The sequence below is a fragment of the Marmota flaviventris genome, chromosome 2 (genome assembly GCF_047511675.1).
Source record: "Marmota flaviventris isolate mMarFla1 chromosome 2, mMarFla1.hap1, whole genome shotgun sequence".
NCBI classification, from domain to species: domain Eukaryota; kingdom Metazoa; phylum Chordata; class Mammalia; order Rodentia; family Sciuridae; genus Marmota; species Marmota flaviventris.
The window spans coordinates 195,536,682-195,560,469 of record NC_092499.1 but is presented as its reverse complement, the minus strand read 5'-3'; the positions used below and the strand labels follow the sequence as shown (position 1 = coordinate 195,560,469).

General features: G+C 58.6%; 1 protein-coding gene across 3 annotated transcripts in view; it reads right to left on the bottom strand.

Annotated features, from left to right (window-relative positions):
• The window catches only part of Nfatc2 (nuclear factor of activated T cells 2), a 115,753-nt gene that overhangs the window by 58,519 nt on the left and 33,446 nt on the right, over positions 1–23,788 (bottom strand). For all 3 annotated transcript variants that reach the window (XM_027946364.2, XM_027946363.2, XM_027946365.2), the window contains exons 4-5: positions 3,717–3,919; positions 2,414–2,586 (exon numbers count right to left, since the gene is read on the bottom strand). In XM_027946364.2, the coding sequence (XP_027802165.1) occupies positions 2,414–2,586; positions 3,717–3,919 (376 nt within the window). The remainder of the gene's footprint in view (positions 1–2,413; positions 2,587–3,716; positions 3,920–23,788) is intronic.

Here is a 23,788-nt window from a genome sequence, read left to right as displayed (position 1 = left end):
GAGGAGTATGACCTTAGGTGGAGGAGGAGTATGGTTTAATAATGATTCTTTAAGACTCGGACGGACGCCAGATAAGTTGATGTGAGGAGCAGAGAGGGGACGTGGGCTTCGGCAGGTGGCCCTGCTCAGGCCAGAAAGTGAAGACCTTATCTGCTCAAAATGCCCCAGATCACTGGGGAAGCACCTGCATCACCTCCCCACAGCACCCTAAGGTGGGGTGCATCCCAGGGCAGGGTGTGGCAGCCTGGAGACCACAGTTGGTGAGGGGAATTCTGACGTTCCTACGTGTCAAGGTCTCCACACATGTCCCCCGGTATCTGCTGTGGGGCCCTAACTCTCCCAGCTCAGAATACAAACTCAACACCAGCTTGGCCCCCCAAGAGGCAGCAAGAGACCAGAGCACCCCTCCACCCAAGACCTACCAAGGCCAAGCAACGGCGGCTCTCCTAGAGAAGGGGCCGCCCTGCCTGCTGCTGGCTTCTCACCCCAAGGGCCAGTCTCCCTCAGCCCTTCCTGTGTGAAACAGTGCTGCTTTCCCATCGCTCATCTGAAGCTCAAGACTACCTCTGAGTAACAGAAGCTACTGGCAAGCTTTGCCTGAGCCACAGAGTATTTTAAATTTGTTGCCATTTTTAATCAATCGGTATGAGTGTGCTAGAGACGGAACCCAGGGCCTTCTGCATGCTGACCACAAGCCCCACCACCAAGGAACACCCCGGCCCAGTCGCCATCTTTAAAACATCCAGAGCTGTGCTGTCGTGCACACCTATAATCCAAGCAGCTCAGGAGGCTGAGGCAGGAGGATTGCAAGTTCAAAGCCAGCCTCAGCAACTTAGGGAGGCCCTAAGCAACTTAGTGAGACCTTGTCTCAAAATAAAAAATAAAAAAGGCTGGGGATGTAGCTCAGTGGTAAAGCACCCCTGGGTTAAATCTCTGGTACCAAAAAATAAAATATAAATAAAACACCAGGAGACTTTGGGTTTAGGTTTTACAGTTCAAACATCTGGCCACACTGAGTCCACGTTCCCATTTGAGAATCCTGCTGGAGCTGGGGAAGAGCAGCCCAGGAGGGGAAAGTGCCACTGATCCCCAATCTCTCTCGCCCTCTGGGTGCCGCCCAACCCACTTCTGTTTCTACCACCTCCCCGCCTCTGTAGGAAATTGATGTCGTGATACCTACTTGTGGAAAAATGTCCAATAAAAAAAATTCAGAAACAACACGGAACATGATTACAACAACATGAAAGGCTCCTTTTCATTGAACCCAGGGGAGCTTAACCACTCAGCCACACCCCAGCCCCTTTATAATATTCTATTTAGAGACAGGGTCTCACTGAGTTGCTGAGGCTGGCTCTGAACTCGCAATCCTCCTGCCTCAGCCTCCCAAGTTGTTGCGATCATAGGCGTGCGCCACCACGCCCCGCACAACACAGAAGATTCTTAAAGAAAGACTAAAAATATTATCTGAACAATTTTTTTTCCGAAACAGTATTCTTTTTTCTTTTTCTTTGTGCTTTTTGAAATAATCGTAAGCTTTCAGAAGCACAGCAGAGGGTGAGCTTCATGAAGTTCTCCTGCCAATTCCTCAGAAACAGCTCAGGGCACCCCTGAAGCTGAGAGGCCGAGCTGGACTTCCTGCCCCGTATCCTTCCAGATGGCACCTCTCGGCCATTTCGTGCTGAATGCTGAAGGTGTCCTGCAACTTGACGACTGTTGGCAGGAGGTCTTTATCCCCGCCAGACTGTGAGCTGGTGGAAAGCAGGGAAAGTGCCCTGCTCCCTGGGGTGGCCCAGCACCTGCCACCAGATAGTCCTCAGGAAAGCCACAGCTGGGGCAGGACGGTACAGAGCTCAGCTCCTCGGACATCAGATCCCAGCCCTGCTGCCCTCTGGCCGGGTGGGCTAGCTGCTGACCCCTCAGCCGCCCTCCTCATCTGTAAAATGGGACAGTGACAGAGGCCAGGGCCAAGGACGGCTGTGTCCCGTAAGCCGCTAGGAGTGAAGGGCTTAGCAGGGTGACTGGCAGCAGCAGAGCCCGGGGACGCCAGGCGCTGTCCTGTAGCTGATGTTCCCGCTGAAAGGGCAGAGGAGGAAAAGGAGAAAGGGACACCGCGTACAGGGCCCTCACGCCAACCGCATGGGCCCTTTCTAGGACCACAACAGCATTTATGTGTTCTGAATCCTCCAAACAAAGCCGCAGGCTCCCCATTAGCTGTACTATTTTTTAATTTCCTGTGAGGCCACAAAACCCTCGGCAAGTAAACAGAAGCAGAGATAAAAACCTGGCTCGCTCCCTGTCATGGCCCTGGGTCATCGTGGACCCACCGTTAATCCTCGTGGCCCTGTGCAGCCCAGGGTGGACGCTGGTGTACCCCAGTTTCCACGGACAGGCCCCGCCCGGGGCCCCCACTTACAGCACTCGATGGGGTTGGACGCCGTCTGCAGGGAGACGATGCGGCCGCTGGCCTCGGGGATGTGCACGCGGAACACCAGGCGCACGCGGGTGTTCTTCCTGCCGATGTCCGTCTCGCCCTTGCGCAGCTCGATGTCCGCATTGCGCAGCTTCAGGATCCCGGCGCAGTCGATGCTGCAGGAGTGGACAGCCCAGTTGACAACCCCGAGACTTGGGAGCAGGAGGGGTCACCCACAAAACCGCCTTCTGCAGCTCTCCGAGACACCTCTGCAGCTGGCCGCAGGGGACAGGCCCTGCCACACAACCACAGGACCTCAGCCGAAATGTGCCCCAAGATGTGGCTGAAGAAAAAGGCTTACGACGTAAGTAGAGAAATTCCCCAGGGAAACGACTTGCCTAGGGGACCTTCTCGCACCAACTCTGCTACTCTCAAAAGTATCTGAAAAACTCAAATACGCAATTGGCCAAGGTGAGGGCGGTGCCGGGTGAGGTCTCCTCCCTTGAACTTGACCATGTGCTGGGTTGTGTGAGAGCACCACCTTTGTTGTTAGGTGAAGCCCACTGAGGTATTTAAAAGGCCTGAAACCTGCAATTAAGTCTCAAAACAGCTCAGGGAGGGAGGACTGGAAAGGAAGGGATATATTTAGCAGATGGGGGAAAAGTTAACAATTGGTCCACCTCAGTGACCGTCCCTCGGGAGTTCCCTGCACCCTTCTTGCCCTTCTCCTGTGTTTGAATCTGTTTTCTCATGAGAAGATGGGTTAGTCCAGGCGTGTGTGCGGCCTGTCCCTCTCTACACCACAGGACGCTGGCCTCGAGATGGGCCCTCTGCGTTGCTGCCTGGTGAGTTCTTTAAGCCAAATACACTTTTTTAAATGGACATAAACTGAACCTCCCCCCGAAATGATGTAACCCAGAGATTCGTGTGTCCCTCCCAAGACCGAGGAAAGCATCCACATGAAACACTTGAAACACGGAAATCAGCGTGGGTCTTCCACAGACTGGGAACTGACAGAAACGGCAGAGGCCAGAGGACCCTCCACGATGAACAGAAGCAGAGATAAGACCCTGGCATGTCCCCTGTCCCGGCCCCTGGGCCACCTCGGACCAGCTGTTTATCCTGTGGCCCTGTGTATTCCTGAAGGCCACCCAGGTCCCCTGCCAGGTGCCCTCCCCGGGTGGACGCTCCCCATTTTCCAAGGACAGGCCCGCCCACCGCTGCACCTTCAGCACCTCCACAGTCCTGCCTCCTGGCCCTGCGGCTTCCCACCCAGAGCCCCGGCGCCCGGCGTTGCCGCCCTTACGTTGCCCGCATGTTGTTCTTGGGCTCCAGGGGGATCTCCAGGACCTTGGTGTTGCCCACGATCTTTTCGTAGCTGGTGGTGGTGACGGTTTTCCCCGTGATCCGGTGCACCTGGTAGAAGGCGTGCGGCTTGAGGATCCGCTCGTCGGCCGTCCCAATGAAGATCTGGAGCCCCAGCGGCTTGTTCTCCATGTAGCCGTGCAGCTGCGGGGAGAAAACAGGATCGTGAATGTGCAGGCGGCGGTGGCCCCAGTCTGACAACCAGAAAAGCTCCAGCGCAGCAGAGGGAACCCGGGAGGGCTGCAGGGGCACCACGAATGGAGACCCAGAGCCACCCGGTGCCCATCCGGAGGGGACTGCCCGCGGGGATCACAGGCATCCCCTCAACTGGGAATGTCCAGCAGCCTCAAGAAAGGATGCACTAGATGAGCAGCAGTCACTGAGAAAGCCAGGCACTGTACATAGCCAGCGATGGGGTGTGGGCAGCGTGGCCTCCCAGCGGGCACAGAAAGAACCCGGGTGGGAGCAGCCCTTGACGTGGCTGCCGGCAAGTCAGGACAAAGGCTGTGGGCACCACTTCTCCCGGCTTTTCCCACCTCCTCCTCCTCCTTCCTCGAACTCAACCCGACACACTGTTTTCTGGATATTTTTTCTTTTAACCTCAGTCTTCTTCCCACAAATAAGCTGCCATCAGTGAGGGCAGGAATGTTTTCTATTTGGCTGAACACAAAGATCCCTGGCACGTAGAATACAGCGTGGCACACAGTAGGCACGCTAGGACGCGTGTGCTGGATGAACTGATAGAAACTGCGCGACAGAAACATGGCCAGGAATCAGTCCACAGGGAAACAGCCACGGGCAGAAGAGAGGGTCTGTGTGGCTGTAAACAGGCGCAGATCCAGCCACCACAGGACACCACGTGTCCCCTCTTGGATTGGCATACACAGAGGTATACGTGGCAACATTGAGAGCTTTGGAGACTGTGGAGGAACAGGTGGGCTCGTGTAGCTGATAGACATGTGACCCAGCGTAACTACCATCATGAGCACCAAACAGCAGTGCCAATAAGAACACAGATTTAAAAACAGTCACTCTCCGACCCAGTAACCATGAACCTCAGCATGCACCCTAGAGCAGCACTGTGCATGCAGATGAATTTAAAAAAAAAATGTTTACTAAAACAAATAGAATAATGAACAATGAGTTTTATCAATAGGCTGGACTGAGATGACAGGCCCAGGCAATGAAGGACACACAACGGTTTGAAAAAAAAAAAATCATTATTCAGGTAGAGGTCTATGAAGTGACCCAGAAAGATCCAGCATACCTTGTTGAAAGAAAGAAAAACCATGTGTCAAAACCTACAACTTATAAAACAATGCAGAATGTTTTCCACTCATCCACTTCTACTTCTGCAATAGAAAAAGGTATGGAAGGATGCTCTCCAAACTGACCACACCATGACCACGTCCAGCAGATGGAGGAGGAGCTCAGGATTGGGAAGGAGGTCAGAGGAGACTTCGACATTATGCACATGGTATAGGAAGAGTGTTCTGCTGAAAACTGGGGAAATTTAATATCAGTTTTAAATACCCAGGTCAAGAATGATGATCTTCCAGTTTGATGAAGAGTTCCTGCCACTCACAGCAGAGGAAGCCGGGCCACTCATGTCACCCTCTCCTGCCTCCAGTCCTTTCTCTGCCAACTGAAAGGTGACAGCTCCCTAGGATCCCACCCTTCTTCCAAGTTCCAGGAAACTCAGCAGGATCTCCAGCCTCAGGTCAAAAAACAAAGAGAGCCGCCAAGGCGATGGGTGACTCCCCATGTCTAGCACTGTGCTGCCCAGCCCAGGAGCCACTAGCCACACACACGCTAATTAAAATTAAACAAGATTTCCCAGCTCGGTGGCACAGGCCTGGGATCCCAGCTCTTCTGGAGGCTGAGGCAGCAGGATCACAAGTTCAAGGTCAACCTGAGCAAGATCCTGTCTTCAGTAAAAAAAAAAGCTGGGGATATAGCTGAATGGTAGAGTGCCCCTGGGTTTGATCCCTAGCACTGAAAACAAAAACAAAACAAAACAAAACAAAAAACCTCTTTTTTTAATTACAAAATTAAACAAAATTGGAAATTCAGTGTCCGGGTCCCACTAGCCACATTTCAAGGGCTCACCCACCACTACCATCGTGGACAGCAGGAATACAGAACATCTCCATCATCACAATAGTTCTCCTGGACGCTGGCCAGTCTGGAAAGACGGAGTCCTTTCATCTTCTTCTTTATTGTGTCAAGGCCGGGAGAGGCACAGAGCCAGGCGATAAGGGATGAGGCTCGTCTCCATCTGCCGCTGCCACCCACCACATTGACACAAGTGTCCGACACCCGCCCAGGAGGCCCGGGAAGATGAAAGTCCAGGGAGAGGCCCCTTATCTGAAGACCAGGTGGCAGAAATCAAAAGGAAGGAGGGTAGCGCTGAAGAGATTTTGTTTTGTTTTTCCTGCCTTTCATTGGAACCCAAGATAAATATGTTTGCTCATCTCTTCCGCTTGATTTATCAGGAGTGGGAAACGTGGGCTCGCACGGGAAGAAAAGCAGGCGGGACGGCGGGGCCCGGGGGTTCTGGGCTGCCTCCTGCTCCCTGCCAAGGGCAGGCAGCGCGCTGGGCGGACGCCTGGGAGACGGCCAGGGAACACCTGGAGATAGACCTGTCACGTCTGTGGCCCTGAGTCCGGCTGCTTCTGTTTCCTCCCCGTTGGCACACCAGCCCGAGCCACCACATCCGTGGGGACCATCAACGCCCAGCTTACCTCCTGCCATATTCATAGGGCAGCTCAATGTTCTTTTTAAAAATGCCAATCAGATCCAGGCATTCCCCTGGCTAACCTTCCAAAAACTCCCTGCGGCCTTAGAATAAAACCCAAACTCAGTGGGGGCCTGCCTCTGTCTCCTCCCTCCATCCTGCTGGACTCCGTGGACACCAGCCCTCCTTTGGTTCCCTGGACAAACCCAGCCCATTCTGACCTCAGGGCCTTTGCACAAGCCATTGTCTCTGCCTGGATAACTCTTCCGCTGTGCATTTAGTTTTCAGATCTTCAGCTCTTTCCCAAACCACATTATTTGGGTGCACCCAATGCCAGAGCCAGCTCTTTCAACCTTGCAAGAACCAAGTGTCCAATGTTTAGCAATTGAAGAGCCAGCGGACATCCCTTGGATCACTTAGGTACCTACATTCCCAGCCAGGATGGTAATATTTCCACCATAAAAATTAGCAACCGCTTCAAAGCAGGGCTTTTTCCTGGAGAACTGAAGGAAGACTTTGCTAGCTGCCTCCTTCGTCACCATCTGAAGTGTTCCCCGTCTGCCGGGCTGCTCCCTTGCTCAGTGCCCTCCTGTCCACCTGAACATGAGCTCCACACCAACGGGAACCTCGGTCAGGTGTCCGAGGATGGCCCCTGACATCTGCGGAAGGAACGCTCGCCGACAGCCTCACAGCTCATGGAGAGGGGCGCGTGGCCATTCACCGGCTTCTCACAGAACTGAAGCATCCGGGCTTTGCAAACACAGGTCTTGAGATGACGTGATCTGACCTCAAGGTCCCAAACTCCTTGACCCCACTGCAGGGAGACCTCGGCCTTTCCGTGCTCCCGCAAAGGTGAGGTCTCCTGGATGGGTCACCTCCAGGCCTGTCAGTCAGTCTCCTGCTGGGAGGTGGCAGCTGAGTGGCCTCCAAGTGAAAGAGGAGCCACTTCTTGCAGCTGAGAGGAGAGCTGGGGCTTCTGCTGCTCAGGAGTTCGGGGGTGCTCCCAGGCTCGGAGGGGCGCCCCACGCTGCAGCCCCCTGGAACTCACTTGCTTCAGACTTCAACCCGCGGCTGAGTTGACGTTCCGCTCCCCCCCGTTGCTGGCTCGGGGAAGGCCGTGGGGTGTGAGTCCAGCATCCCCTGCCCGTTCCCCGGAGCCGGTTCATAAACGACGCCTTCCTCCTCGCACCGTCCTATGGGAAGGCTTTTCTACAAATTCAGAATGCCTGCGGCCACGGTGCACCGGATCCCTGTAACCATGCTCAGAGGTGAGCAGCCCCTCCCTGGGCAGTACCCACAGTACAGAGAGCCCACCGCTCGCTCCCACCCTAAACCCAAGCACTGCCCAGGCCTCCCTGCGGGGATCTGTCAGACGCAAAGACAGACCCCTCAGTGCTGCAGTCTTGCTGTCCCTCTCTCCTGTTATCAAAGTAAAAACAGTCCACTCACTACTGGAAATAGAGACGCCCAAATCGAAAGACACCGCCTTCGAAACAAGGGGCACCTTCACGTACTTCCTCCAGACTCCTCCTGTTCACCCACAGTTTACTTCGACATATTTTAATCAACCTGATAATGGTGTAAATGCGCACTGGGGGTACAACGTGGGAGTTGGCGTTTACACGGCAGAACGATCAAATCCAGCTGAGTCTCAGGCTACAGCTCTGCCTACTTAGTTTTACTCGGCAAATACTAAAAACCTACCTTTAGCCATTTTGAAACACACGACAGGTCGCTGGCCGCGGTGCCCGTTCTGAAGCGCCTCCCCTGGCCCAGCCTGCATCCCTCCCCGGGCCTCTCTTCTGGGCGCAGATGCGTACCTCTGGGGTCCTTCCTTCCACTTCTCTTCCTTCATAGTGAAGTGTGGCCATCTCCCTACCACTAAATCTCATCCCATGAGACGACCTCACGGGATGCCTTGACCAACGATGGTCACATCCACCCAGGCCGAGGACGCCCTCATGGGGAAGGCGTGACCCGGGCTGCCTGGGCCTGCGCCCGTGGGGTCCTGGGCTGCCTGAGTGCGGGGCCTGCTGCCGCCTCTGGCCAGCACCCAGAGGATCAGCCCACGGATCACGGCTGGGAAAGAGGGAGACTGAGAATGGCGCCACCCGCCCTCACGGGCCGGGTGCTCCCGACTGGGCCGCTCACGCCTGAAACGTGGGATTCATTTACCAATGGCAGCTGGCCAAGCAAACTGTTTCGGATTTTGCTAAAAATCAAACATTAACAACGTTAAGTAGCATTTTTGTTGAATTAGGAATATTAGGAAATTGGTATTGTCCTCAAAGCTTTCACTCTGAAGAAGGGAAGGGCCACCACGGGGTGTGTTTTACGGCAATTCCCAAGGGCCTGGGGCACGTGGAGAGGAGAGTTTTACAAACACACGCAGGTCCCAAACCCTGCACTTTTTTTGAATGCAAGAGTCAAAGCTCAGGCCCGCCCCCCTGACCCCGCTCCGCCCCCCAAGCCAGCGTGAGCTGTGCACACACGTGTGCCAGACAAGCTTCGTGCACGACATGACTCATCTCAGCATCCCCACAAGCACTCCACGCCCCTGTGAGGAGCTGTATCTGTCACTTCAACACAAGCCCCCTCTGCCTCAGCCCACACGGGGCCCATCCAAAGCCCTGTCCTGATTCTCAACCCACCGCCCTCGCCTCCTCCATCTCCTCCACCTGGTGCCCCAGGTGAGGGGGGGGCCTGGCCTCCCTGCCTCTACCCTGTCCTCCCTGCCTCTACCCAGCCTCCAGCCACACAGCCTCTCCAGAGGGTGCTAAGGATCTTCAGGACTGCCCCTGAAGCGTGTCTCTCCTCCGCCCAGATCCCCTCAACAGCAGAAATCTTCCTTGGACCCCAAATCCAGAGTGCCAGCCTGACCCCAGGACCCTACTTGATCGGTCCCCCACCCCCTCTGTGGCTGCCACCATGGCTCGTCCTCAGCCGGGCTAGGCGCACACCAGGCACGCTCCCGCCCGGGGTCTCGGGACCGCTCCTGCCCAGGTGCGCAGGCCTCGCCTCTCCCCACTCAGTCTGAACTCGGAGGACCCCTCGCCCAGGCCACCTGCACCACGCGGCTCCCACACCCTCTCCCCTCCCTCACCCCAGCTCCATGCGGCAACACCCCCCACCCACAGGCCCGTCAACGCCAGGTGTGGCAGGGGTCGCTCCACTGTCCTCTACCTGTCCACTAGAACATGGCCACCCCAGGCACAAAGCTCATCTGCTGCACGTGGAGCCTCGTAGCCCCCAAGGCGCTCAGAGTGTGAATGGCGCAGGGCCGGCGCAGCGGGCAGGGTGGCCGCCTTCTCCGTGCAACCTTCTGAGCTGGGTGTCCAGTGACACTGGTCCACGGGGACCAATGTGTCCCCAGGCCTGTCCTGCTCAGCGTGGGCAGGATTCGGCTGATGGATAGCGGGCTCCAGGGCTGCCCTGTTCCCAGCCTCCTGACGCGGACGCGTGCAGGGGTCCCACAGCCGCACGGGACCCGGGATGGGCCGCCCCAGCCGTGGTGCGCTTCGGGATCCCACGAGGAGCCACGAGAAGAGAAGGGGATGTTTCTCAGGGGCCTGAAAACAGACGGAGTCAGCCTCCCTTCATGTGCTAAATTAAGAATCAAGTCGTTCTGTATTTCTCACATCACTGGAAATTAGAAACAGACCCGTCTACCACACAGCAAGCACGCTCGCGAGGGGCCTGACGGCCCGAAACACGCTAAATTTGTTTCCAATTACCATGTCGCACTGGAAACCCGGGGAAGCCGGAGGCCCCGTGTACAGCGATTGGGGTGAAGCATGTCCCCCAAGGGCCTGGGGCCAGAGGCTGCACCCAGGCCCGCCACCCGCACTCCTGGGCCTCTGGATGTAGACACGGACCGTGTGGCTCCCTCCTTGGTCAGAGCCCAGATCTGGCCTGCGCGGCCCGCCTGCCCCTCCAGCTCTGTCCACAGAAGCCCTCAGCCTGGCCCAGCAGCCGTCCCTCCTCTCTGGTTCCTGCGCCCAAGAGCGACTGAGTCACACAGGAGATGAGCCGGCAAGTCCTGGATCAAACCCACAAGCCTCCCCGAGGGACCGTGGCCGCAGCTGGGTTTCTTTGTTTTGTTTTTAAGAAGCCAGACGAGGCCCCGTCAAGCACCTTCCTGCCGCGCGCCCCGTGCTGAGCCAGGGCGGCAGCCACGTCCAGGTCCAGGCCCTGCGGGGCGGCCTCCAGACTCTCACGGGCACCGCACTCACCCACTCACTGCATCATGCAGGGAGGCCAGTCTGCGTCTCCAGGTCTTGGTTTCCCTCTGTGCACGGCCCGATGGCGGTGCACTCCTCCCGGGCTGTGGGGAGGACCCAGGGTTCTGCGCGGCACCAGTGAGTGAGTGAGAGCGAGCTCACTTCTGTGCACACTTTCACCTGTGGATGGGCGACTTTCAGCAACGGGGCTGCGCTGGGGCTCAGTGGCAGAGCGCTCGCCTAGCATGTGAGAGACCCTGGGTTCCATCCTCAGCACCACAGACAAATAAACCAAGGTATAAAAAAATACTATTAAAAAATTTCTATTCTCCGACTTGGTTCTTGGGAGAAATAATCTCAAAGGATAGCTTTCAGGTATGAAATACAGTGATCTTCAGGTGCATGTAGAACAAAATCCGAAATCCTCATTATGGCCCACAAAACCTGGCCCGTCCAGGTCACCAGCTTTATCTCCTCCATCATCTTCCACGTGGTCCACCCACAGGGGCCAAGTCTATTCCTACCTCAGGGCCTTTGCCCACACCATCATTTCAGCCTAGAACACTCCTCCCCTGGCTCTCTTCATGGCTGGTCCTACAATGCTCCTGGTCTCTGCCTAGATGCAGGACCTTCCCTCAGTAGCCTGATCAACGCACAGCTCCCCTGGCTCCTGCTTCCTCCTAGGGTCAAGTGTTACCTTACACACTGGCTCATGGTCTCTATTGCTGTGCTAGAAGCTGGGCCTGCTCGTCACTGCGTCCTGTTCCTTGGATGGTACTGGGCAGACAGCAGCTATTCAATCTATATTGGTCGAATAAATAAATGAATAGATCCCGTCCCCGGCTCCTTCATGGATCAATAGCCCCAGTGCCCTGAGAAGGCAGCCTCACTCGTGTCTGGCCGAGAGTGCCCAGGTTCGCAGTCTGCCTGGATGCCTGGTCCCTGAGCCAGGCTGCAGGAATGCGTCTCACCATGAAGGAGACATATCACACCGGCCAAGTGCTCTGGAAGGCCCAGGAGGAGACAAAGTTGGGCTGGAAAAATGGAGTTTACAATCCTGAGACTGAGTGGAGGGGACAGCAACTTGGCAATGCTATGGAGACAGCGAGGTGACAGCAAGGCACAAGCAATGTCCCTGCTGCCCACATGTTCACTCCGAGACCAGACGGGACGAGGAGAGCACCAAAGCAGTTCCGTGCGGGGAACGTGGCGCTCAGCACCACCCCGACGCCGTGGAACAAGGTCCCCACTGTCTGTGGCATCTCCCTGGGAGCAGGAAGGGAAGAGCACCCAGTCCTAGGGACCACTGAGGAGGGAAGGGAGCATGCACGTGGGACCCCTGCAATCGCCTGGCCCTGACCGTCCCCTGCGTGGCGGCCTGTGGACAGGATCCCACAGCGCCAGGCCCAGGGCAGCCCCGTCTGCCACCCAGACAGAGGCCCCTGGGAAACTGCAGTCAGGCTTCACGTAAACGTTCCACCCGAGACGGGGACGTCTGGACAAGGCACACGCTCTGCCTCTCCACTCTCACTGCGGCCAAAGCTGGAAAGGATTCCTCAGGATGCGCAGGAGACCGGCTGGGAAGGTGCGCCCTCCCCGCACAGCGCCAGCGCCAGCGCCACCCTGCGCAGGTCTCTGGAGCCAGACCAAGAATTCTGAGTCACTCCTGCCACAAGGGGGGCGAGAGAGGGGAGGGCAGACGTGATGTGTACCTTTCCGCACTCTATTTTGGGATTTTAAGATCCGATTTCTTGGGTTTCAAAGGGTGGGTGGGAGGCTCTCTGCGTAACGCACCCACTGAGCTCGGCTAGACGGCGGCGGCCCTGTCGCGACCTGACCGGAGAGGACGGCTGGCAGATCAACACATCGCATCATCCGGGAACAAGGAGCCTGTTCTTGTGCAGACCTGGCCCTTCAGCGCGGTGGAGGCCCGGGCCGGCCAGCCTGACTCACCTCCGCAGTGAAGGCAGCTCCCAGCTCACCCAGGCTCCTCAGACGCTCATTCAAAGCTCAGCGCCTCTCGGGGAGGGGACCCGGGGAGGGGACACGGGGAGGGGACCCGGGAAGCTGTTCTTCAGAATAATTAACACACAGCCCTGTGTGTGTGTGTGGGGGGGGGGGGTGCTGGGACCTCCAGATGAATGACAGCTCTGTCCAGCTGCGCGGCTCCCACAGAGAACCGAGACGGGACCCCTCACAGGAGCGAGGCCAACCCCTCCAGCTCAGGAGCCCACGCCCCGGGCCCAGCCACGCCAGGGAGGCCAGCGCTGGTCCACGCAGAGGGCAGAGCCCCCGTGACCTGACCACCTCCTCGAAGTCCCACTTCTCAGTACCACTGCATTGGGGATGAGGGTCCCAGCACAGGAACCTTGGGGACACAGAGAAGCCACACAGCTGGGAACATCTGAGATCACCACTGACGCACGGTTTACTTAAGACACGGGACTAAGGAACCATAAGTCAGGACCCCTCAACCCCAGCACTACGGGTGGCCGCTGGGGACTGATTTGGGGTCTTTGCTGAGTCTCTGTCGGGGGCCTGGCCTGTCCCATCCTGGGCGGCCATGTAGCCATGTAGCAGCACCCTGGCCTCTTGACCCACTAGATGCCAGCAACCACCTCTGCCCAACTGTGACAACGTGTCCACAGACACTGCCGAGTGTCATTTGGGAGACAAAATCTCCCCAGTGGGACCCACTCTTCAGCGCAGCTCACGGGAGCGGGGAGCGGCTTTCTGCAGAGCATCTGCACCCAGGGTCTCCTGTCCATCAGGAGCGCCGACTGCGCCTCCTCACCACTCCTCCTCCCCTGAGCCCGCTGCCACCAGCCCTCCCTGGACGGCAGCACCCACAGCTGCTCCTCTCTCTGCCCCCCACTCGCCCCATCCTAAGCCTCTCCACAAGCAGCCAGCAGCGGCTGCAGGAAGCAGAGGAGATCCTGCTGCTCCCCAACTTAACCCCCGCCATGGCCGCCAGGTGTGTGAAGAATGAAACTCACTCCACGCTCTGCGGCCCCCGTAGCCCATGCTGCCCTGTCCACTGTCTGCTGCTATCCCCTGCGGCTCACTGCAGGCAGCCACACAGGCATGGTAGCTGCGCCCTGAAGGCCAAGCTCCCCGCCACAGGGCCTTTGCACCTGTAACTCCCTCCCCCTGCAGTGCTCTGGCCTGGAATCCCACCCGCCTGGTTCCTCACCATCGTTCAAACAGCAACCTGGCCGGACCCTTCCCTGGGAAGGCTGTTCCGAAGGACCCAGCACAACAGAACCAGCCCCCCACTTTCTCTCTGTCACCTATTCCTTCCCCCAAGATGCTCCATCACCGAAAATGACCCTGTGTACAGTTCAACCTCTTGGGGGTCTGTTATCGGTCTCCTCCACTGGACTCCTTCACGGGAGTCAATAAGTAATCAATCCACGCAGCCCACAATGACCACATATGACTCTATCGTAAGGAAAGAACCTCCCTAAAAACAGCGTCAGCAGCACCTTGCTCAGCACCGTGAGCACCCGCCTGTGGGACCTCGGGGCCTCATGCCCGGGGCTCCCAGCTCTGTGCTCCATCTACGAAATCCAGAGAAGCCAGAGGCCTCGGGGCTCCGCAGAGGAGGAAGCCAGGTCCCATCACTCATTCCCCACCAACTGCAGAGAAGCCTACAAGGAGCCGCCCAAGTGGCAGGTGCTGGAGCTGCAGGGGGCGGGGCTTGCAGGAGGCGTCTCCGCCTCCAAGAAGCTCTCACAGGTGAACCACAAAGGCCCCAGGGCTGCCTGCCCCAGGGATTACCCGGCTCCCGCCCTCTGGACCTCTCCCCAGCCCCGCCACCCTGGTAAGTCCGAGGGTCCCCTCTGCAGACCACAGGCTGCGGAGATCCAGATGATGAATGAAGGACTCCCCTCCCCACCTTAGCCCAGGGCAACCGTGCTGCCGTGTCTCTCAGGCTATCTGTGGGGATCGCTGCTCTCATCCATTATCCATTCTCCCTTCCTCGGAAATAGGATCGGGTTCATCTCAGGTGGCCGCGAGCCCAGCCAGGAGTCTACACTCGGCCTTCTCTGCACGCGGCCACATTACTAGATGTGGCTGATGAGACATAAGCAGAACTGCATGAGGAGCTGTGGGAAGGCTCCTGACCGAAGCAGAGCTGGGCAGTGGGCCCCTTTGCCCTGTCCCCCTTCCTCCTTGAAATTTAACTGGTTGGAATGGGGACATGAGGACCGTCATTCTGGCAATTATTCTGGACCACGAGATGACCTTGAACAGGAAGACAGAGGAACCTGGATTCCTGGTGACTTCCTCGCACTTTGGACTACCCACCTCTAGGCGTACTTCATAGGAAAATAAATTCTTGGCAGGCGTGGTGCTGTGTGCCTGGGTTCCCAGCAATTCAGGAGGCTGAGGCAGGAGGACCACAAGTTAGAGGCCAGCCTCAGCAACTTGGCAAGACCCTGCCTCAGAAAATAAAAAGGGCTGGGGATGCGACTCAACAGTAAAGTGCTCCTGGGTACCAAAAAACCCCACAGTATCAAAAAGAAAGAAAGAAGGAAGCAAATTCTTGGTTGTTTAAGCAACTGCTATTGGGGGTTTTCTGCAAGATGCAACCAAACCCAGCCCAAGAGTCCCACCGTGCCATCACCGTCACATCCCGTCCTCCGCACCGACGTGCCCTCCTCCTCTGCACTGCACTGGGAATAAGATGCCGGTGCCGAGGGGAGCCCCCCCTACACCACCCCAGGGCAAGCGGCAGCACTTTGGGTCTCCCCAGAGCGTACAAAACCCTCACGAAAAGTGACTCTTGAGAAGCGGGCACTGAGCACGTCTGGAAGACGCCGTCCCAGAGGAAAGGCCCAGGGACCCGCGAGCTCAGAAACACCCGGCCTGGCTGCACCAGCCTCCGCCCTGCCACTCGCCCCCCAGGCACCTGGAGAGTCACTCCCAGGAGGGGGGGGAGACTCTGTCTGACACACACGGGGCCACCACGGTGTCGCTAGAAATAAAACTGCTGCTTGCTCTCTGTCTGGTTTCCAAATTGCTTTTTCCTGGTTCGAAGGTGCCAGGCCTGGCAGCTCCCTAAACATCTACAATTCAAGGCAACAAATATTTGTCAAGCCTATTTACCCAAAGAAGCCACTCCAGGGAGAATGTGCACAGCAGAGGGACACTCTGATCACAGCAATGACGAGGACTGCAGCGGTCTTCCAACCCATTCCATCCCCAGAGCCCGAGACATGGGTCCTGTTACTTCATACAGGAGAAGACGGGGACACAGAGAGGGTAGGCAATTAGCTCAAGATCACACAGCCAGGAAGAGAGCTGGCAGGACTCCAACCCGGCAGGTCTGCCCCCGAGACCCACTTTCTTAACAACTGTGGTCTCTGAAGCGGGAGGAAAGGACACCCACCAACCACGGTCACCAGCCGCTCTCCGGCTGCAGTCCTGGTCTTTTACTGAACTGTTAGTTACAAGACCTTTAACATTTAATTCCTATCCTTACTTGCAGAAATTTATCTCAAAAGAAACTTCACGTCACCACCTAAGGAAGAAATCAGGACTCCCAGGTGCAAGATCAAAGGTGTACACAAATGACACCATAACACAAAGGTGCCACTGAGGTAGTTATCAATGTGAAAAATGCTGATTGAGGGGCTGCCGCTGGGCTTGGTGGCAGAGCGCTTGCCTGGCATTGTGCGAGGCCCTGGGCTCCATCCTCAGCCCCACATAAAGATAAATAAATAAAAGAGAGGTGTGCTGTCCATCAAAACTATAAGAAAATTTTTTTTAATGCTGATTAGCACAAAGTTATGGGGCAGGCCCTCCTGCCCAGGGAGCCCCGGCTAGCAGGACATGGCCTGGCATGAAAGTCCACCACAGAAGGTGCCAGACAAGGGCAGGACGGGTCGGAGCCCCAGGTGAGAAGCCGCTGTCCCCAAAGCCCAAAGGTCATCCTCAGGCTGCTAGAGAGACCCACCAGGCAGCGCCCACACGGCAGGTGCTCGGCCCGCCGGGCCAGGACTCTGAGGGTCCAGGGGACACGACTGCAGAGATGCCCTCTGCCGTGGGCCCAGAGAGGGACCCAGAAAAGCACCCAGGGCCACATTCTGATGTAGTTTTCAGAACTAAAAGTGGCAACTGCTCATGTAGCCCCCGGGACAGTCTCTGCCTTCCCTGCGTGGCTGTGCCTGCCAGTGTCCCCGAGTCTCCCTGCGTGGCTGTGCCTGCCAGGCACCATGGTGATGGGTACCAGGGGAAGGCCTGGCATGTGTGCTGCCCATTCCTCGGTGTGGCTTGCAGCCCCAGTGTGATGTCACCGGCATGGGGCTGGGAAGAGCCGCCACTGCCCAGGGGTCCCGACAAGGAGATGCCACAGACATTAAAAACCTCGGGAGCACAGACTGCGGGAAATGCAGGGGACATTCAGCTACCGCTCTCAGGAGCCAGCAGACACCCCCCAGGGCCAGGGCACGTGTGGCCTCTGTGCACACGGCTCAGGGCACTTCTGTTCCCACAGCCCTGCTGCCCAGGCCGCTCTGGCCCCCGCCTTGCCCACCCACCAGACCCACACCCTCCCGAGCCCCGGGCCTACGCCCTGCCCCTCCTGCCCTGCTGCATGCCACCGCTGCTCCTGTCCCGGGCCCAGGCGCCAGGAGCGCCCCGCAACCCCACACTCACGCCCCAGGCCAGAGGACGCCAGGCCCCGCGCTGCGAGGCCGCCCCCAGGCGCCAGGCTGCCCCTCCAAGCCCATCACATGCGTCCCCCGCCTGCCAGGGCCAGGGACCTCACGGCCTGAGAGCAGGCACAGTGCAGGACCCGGGGCTGCACCAGGCCCTGTGAGACTTGGGGCGGCTCCTGGGAGGGGCACAGCGGGCCGGGCGACCGTGTGCGTGCCTGTGCCGTGGCATGTGGCGAGCGACCGCGCTGCCAAGGGCCATCCATCATCCCTTTGCTGAAAAGAGACAACAACGCCCCGCGGCCCGTTTAACGAGAACCACACACAACAGCCCGGAGAAGCCTTCTCCTCCCGCTTCCCTTTCCGGCCCAGGGCCACCACTCCAAGATAAGAGGCAGCGGCAGTGGACAGTTCAAAGGGGTTGTGCCGCCCCAGGGCCCTCTCTGTCACCCCCAGGCCCTTGGGAGCCGCCCGCTGGCCCGGCCATTTGGAAGAGGTTTAAGGACCCCGCCAGCGAAGGGAGGAAGTGTCCCTGGCAGGAGGTGACGAAGCGCCCCTCACGGGATTGCCTTTCAACTGCCTCCAAGTGGCCATCCGCTGCCCGTCAAGGCGGGGCGTGCTCCTTTCATGTGGCCCTGGGTCCCTGTCCTCGAAGTGTCTGTGTGCGCACGCAGCTGCAGCCTGGGGCCAGGGTCGGGGAGCACCACGGCTGCCTCCCAGCCCAGGCCTCGGAGCCACAGGGCAGCTGCGGAGTCACTGGACCCACCTGCGCCTGGCTCTGCCACCAGGAACCAGAAGAGACCCCAAGGACACAGGCCGGGGGCTGGGGGTCCACCGCCCTGGTCAAGTCCTAACTACTGAACTCAGGGGCTGCTGAGCCCAGGAGGTCACTTGGACCCCGTGTGCCTGCACACACGCAAGCCCACCCATGTGTGTGTGGCTCTGAGGATCAGTGTGGCACACAGTAAGTGCTCAATAAAGGCTCTCGCTCCTCCTCATTGCTACAAAGCTTGCTATTCCCCCTGGGAAGCCGTGGGTATAGAAAGAGGGCAGGAAAGAGCTGGGGGTGCAGGCAGTCCAGCTCTCAGGAGAACACCCCAGGGGGACACGGTGACCCTCCTGTCCTCGGGAGGAGAGGGTCCCTTACTACTTGGGCATCTGTCCACCCCGGGCAGGCGTCCCACTGACCTGGGCCTGGACGGAGCCAGCGACTCTGTCTGAAGCTCTAAGGTGGTGGCAACCTGGCCCAGTGCCACAGTCACCGGGAAATCTGGCTGAGCCACTTCCCTGAAAGGCAGGACAGGGTCCAGGGGACAAGTCCCTCCACCCTGCTGGCCCCGGCTCAGGCCCCAGGCAGGACGCTCGCCCACTGTCCCAGAGGCACACACTCAGCCAAGCGCCACCCAGAGCAGGCGGCCGTGACCTTGGAGTCCTGGGCCTCGCCTGCACCACTGGCCAAGACCCGCCAGGCTGAGCCACACCAGGCTCGCCCGCGGGCCCCTGTTCATACCAGGGGACATATGGGGCACCCACCCAGGTACGTGGTGAGGGAGGGACAAGGTTCTGCCCATGGAGACCTGAGATGAGCCCCGGCACGCCCAGGTGCCCAGCAGACATGCCATCAACTCAGCCCTCCTGCAGACCCCGGGGCCGCCCCGGGGCCGCCCCGAGCCCCCGCAGAGCGGCCGTCCACCCGACACCCAGCAGCTTAGAGAGGCCACGTGAGCACCCAGGCACCGGGCTCAGAAGCACCCAAGTGCGGTCACTGGAGAGCCAGCCCAGTGTCCCCTGCCGCTGTGCCGGGGCTGTGCCTGCTGCTCGCGTCTCTGAATCTCCCTCTTCCTTTCAGGTGGGGCAAGCCCGCGAGGCCTGGCTCTCACCTCATCCCGGGGAAGCCCTGGCCCCGTCCTCCTCTGGACCCCAAGACTTTCCTCGGCCGCCACCTTCGAACCTGCCTGGGCTCCCAGGGTGGAGGGTCCCCACTCCCCAGGCCCAGAGCCTGCGAGGGCACAGGGGCTGGAACCCCAGGACAAGTGGGAGGGAGTGACAGGTCGAGGAGCCACTAGGGTAAGGTCACCCTCTGGGGAAAAGGGACATCAGGAAACCCTCTCCCTAGGGACTGAGAGACCCCAACACTGGGCCCAGACTCAGAAGTCCTCAGGTGGCTATGAAAAGGATGGCCACATGCTGTCCCGGATGTTGTGACCACAGACGGCTGCATCCACCTCCTAGGAGGTGGCCACACGTGGGAACCCGGCCAGCACAGCCCCCAGATGTTACCCAGTTACTTAGAGGCACCGTGCCATTAGGGCAGAACACTCCGGGGCCAGAATCCCCGACAGGAGTGGGGGTCCCCCTGACACTCAGATAAAACAAAACCAGACGCTGAGCACAGGGGTCACACCTGCGATTCCAGCCACTGGGGAGGCTGAGGCAGGAGGATGGCAAGTTCAAGGCCAGACTCAGCCACTTCGCAAGACCTTATCTCAAAATCAAGAATAAAAAGGGCCGGGGATGGGGCTGGGGTGGTGGCCGAGCACCCTGGGTTCAATTCCAGCACCTCACAAAACAGACAGAGGAAGGGGCAGGGGGAAGGGCAGGAGACGCCTATCCATGCCGAGAGAAGCCGCGGCTGGGCAGCACGGTCTTCCTACCTGGGGGGGGGCCTGCTGGGTCCTGATGGCTTCCCTTTGCTGACTGCAGGACGGCACATGAGCCGACAGCCCCAGAAGGACCTGGGAAACCAGCCTGCTCCCCGTCTAAGTTCAGGGCCCTGGATTCTGCAACCGTCTGAGTTTGGAGCCAAGAAGGAGCATCTCTGCTCGGGGCTGCGGCGTCAGAGCCCAAGCCAACCTCAGGGCCCGGTCAACCGGCAGGAGGGGCCACTGCTCCGGGATCTCATTCAGGCCTCGACCGTCCCTCCTTTTCCCCTGGGGTCAGCACAGACCCCACTCAGCAGGAGGGGCCGGCCTTGCACCTGGGAGGACCTTCTATCAAACACAGGCCTTCGCCCAGACACCTGGACATTCAAGTCAGCCAGGTCCACGCTCGCGTTTCAAAGCGTTTCCCAAAGCAAGCGCCAAGCCCTGGCCAGGCTGGCCCCTGTGCTCGAGGCTGCTCTGGAGTGGACAGGGCCTGGGGAGCCTGGAGAGCCCAGGGCTGGTCCAGAGGAGGACCAGGGCTCGCAGCCCGGGACCCCATGTGGCCGCTCTTCTGACGGCCACCGCCAGCGGGAAACCCGACTCTGAAGGACAGATGGACCTTTTCAGTGTCGTGACCCATGTTGCCCTGCGCAGACCAAGACCCTCTGGTGGACAGACCCAAGCCTCAGGCACATTGACCCAGATTTCTCTCATCTGTCCTCTCCTCTGGGAAGCAGATTCCCTAAGGCAGGGTGAGCAGGGGCCCCAGACGCTCAGTGCTCCCACCATGATGGCCTTTCCCCCTCTGCACTGCTCTTATCTCAACAGTAAGGATGACTGTGAGCGTACTGAACACACAGTTTAACCTGTGGCCACCATCACCTCTTTTTTGTATAGCGCTGTCGTCCCACTTTACAAATACAGAGAGGTGAAGCAATCTGCCCAACGTCACACAGCCAATACAGCGGTCAGGATATGAATCCAGGCCATCTGACTCCTTCCCCTTTCTATTAACTTCTTTGTTAATCTGCACACCCCCTCCCCCCCCAACTCAATCATTCCTGTCTGGGTTTCTAGTAGCTGAAGACTTCCCTGAAGGCAAGAACGGACCTCATACCTCCCCCTTCTCAGGGTACAGAGCTGACGTGTGATAAAGGTGTATTGACCGACTATATGAAGACTGCTGCCAGACCTGGCCTCCAAGATAGGAGGCCTCTGGGGCAGAGGGGGTGGTCCCACCCATGCTGTTCTCGGCAGCTCAGCTGGGTATGCAGATGGGTTCAAGAGAGAACTGAGAAACATCGTCCCCAGCCAGGCTTGAGAGGGGCGGGGGCTGCCCCAAGCAGGACTCACACCCAGGTCCCCAACAAGTCACAGCTCTCCAAAAGCCCAACTTCTCTCTGCTGATGCACTTCCCAGGCTGTGTCTGCCCAAGAAGAGGGCGCCAGTCCCCCTGCCGAACCGCGTGGGCCACCCCCTCTGCTGCCCGGCCAGAACCTCCGGAAGCCTCCCCAAAACACCCAAGCAGAGCGGGGGAAGGGCCGCTCTGAAGATGTACATGGGGTGCCCCGGGGCCGGCCTGCCGGGGTCCCCTGTTTGTTCGACACTCTCCCCCCAGGACCCCACCCTGAGGTTCCTCGTGTAAGCCTGAGCTGCACTGAAGACCTGCCTCCAAGCCTGTGCCTGGGCTGGGTGCTCATGCCGGGTGCTCGTGCAGGGTGCTCGTGCTGGGTGCTCGCCCCTCCGCATCAGCCTCCCAGAGGGGCTCGGCCCCACCGCCCGGGACAGGAAGGAGCTGGGGACCTGGGGGCTCCTCGGGCATGGTGAACAAGCCTGGCGCCTGTTCAGGGCCGGCCCAGGACCCCCACCTCGCCCAACCCCAAAGCTCTGGTTCAAAGTTAAAGTTAGACACACGCAGAGCGGAGCCCCCAGGGAGCTCGCCGGCCACAATGGTCTCTTTGACAGGGAAACCACAGGGGAACACCCACAGCAGGCTTCTTGATTAAAAAAGGAAAGTGAAAAATAAGAGGGTTTCTTCTTCTTCTTCTTAATCATTAAAACACCAACTTGCGCCCGTTCCATCCAGTCACGCCCCCGGCTGGCCCCGGGCAAGCCCTGGTCACTCTGACCACAGAGACAGGCGCGGGGCAAGCTCAGGCGCGAAGCCCGGCCCCGCGGGTCCCCGTGAATCATTCTCACTTCCTTCCTCAGCTTCCCTCCGCACAGGAAAGCCACCGCCTGCGTCAGCACGCCCAGCACCCGACTCCCAGGGCCCCGCGCAGCCAGGGGCTGGGGAATGGGGCCCCCCGAGGGGACCGTATGTGCCACGCGGAGAGCAGGGTCCCCGGCATCTCTCGCACCTCGGACACTTGTCACTTCTTTGTGTGAGGAACATTCTAAATCCTCCCGCTGGCCATTTTGAAATATTCGGGGCTCCACTTCCTCATTCGTAAGATAACAGGACCCGACTGGCAGGGCTGCGTGGGCAACACGAGCTGGTACAAGCTGGGACCTGGGTGTCCCGGCTGTCACACCTGCCCAGTGACACTCCCCTCCAACTCCTGCTCGCAACCACCCCATCTGGGCTCTGCAGGCTGGGCTGCATCCTGACAGCACTCCACCTCTCTGAGCCTCTGCGCGGTCACCTGCCAGGTGGCGGCAGTTCCCACGGGATGAGGCAACCGGAGCACAGCAAAAGGCGTGGCCCGTGGGAGCTGAGGACCTGGGAGGGGAGTCGGAGTCAGGCACAACAGTGCTCAACCCATTCCTAAGTCCCCTTCCGGCTCAATCAACGTCTTAAAAGGGAAAAGAAACAGAAAGCTTCAAGTTCAAGTTCAAGTGCCCTGAAAGAGCAGCCTGTAGCTACCACAGTGAAGGCAGTTCACACTGAAGAGAGGCCGGAACTCCCACCTCAGGTCCTCAGGTGAGCAGAGCTGGACGCAGGCACCTCCACCAGGGATTCCAGGTCACAGTGTCCAGCGAGCAGGGGCCAGGAGCAGAGGCTCCCACAGCTCAGAGAGGAAGAGCACAGAGGCTGAGGCTGCACAGCAAGGTGCCGGCAGAGGAGGAAGCCCGCGATGCCCCCCCAACCCCGCCCCGCCATCCTGAGCAGTCGGGCTGGTTAGGGGACTCGAGAGCAGGGAACCCACCCAAAACAAAGGGCAGAGCCCACGTGGTGGCACAGACCTGTGATCCCAGCAACTCGGAGGCTGAGGCAGAAGGATGGCAAGTTCAAGGCCAGCCTCGGCAACTTGAGGAGGTCGTAAGAAACTCAGTGAGACTCTGTCTCAAAAATTTAAAAAGGAGTCAGGCAGGTCATGTAAATGAGCAGAACAGCCACTGCAGAGACTGAGGGCTCTGTCCCCAACCTAAAGACACTCAAAAGCAGATTTTTTTCCTCTCTCTCTCTTTTAAGCAATGCTACCTCCTGGCCGCTGCTAGCTTGTCTAGCACATCTGTGCAGATGAGCAAGAGAGACCACTTCCTCTGTCCCTTTAGCAGGTAGGTGTCAGAACAGCATCTCAATAAATACCCAAGGGAGACTGGCACCCACATGATCTGCAAGGTACGGCACAACCCAAGCAACTCCACCCAGCGACACACACAGCATTCCCTGGGCCACCAAGGTCCCCTGGCTATACTCTATGGTCTTATAAAAAGGCACAGAGATGTCAAAGCAAAGCTCACGTGGAAACCAGAAACCACACTCAGTGTCAACACCCAACCCCTGTGTTAGGCCCAGCTGGCTCCTT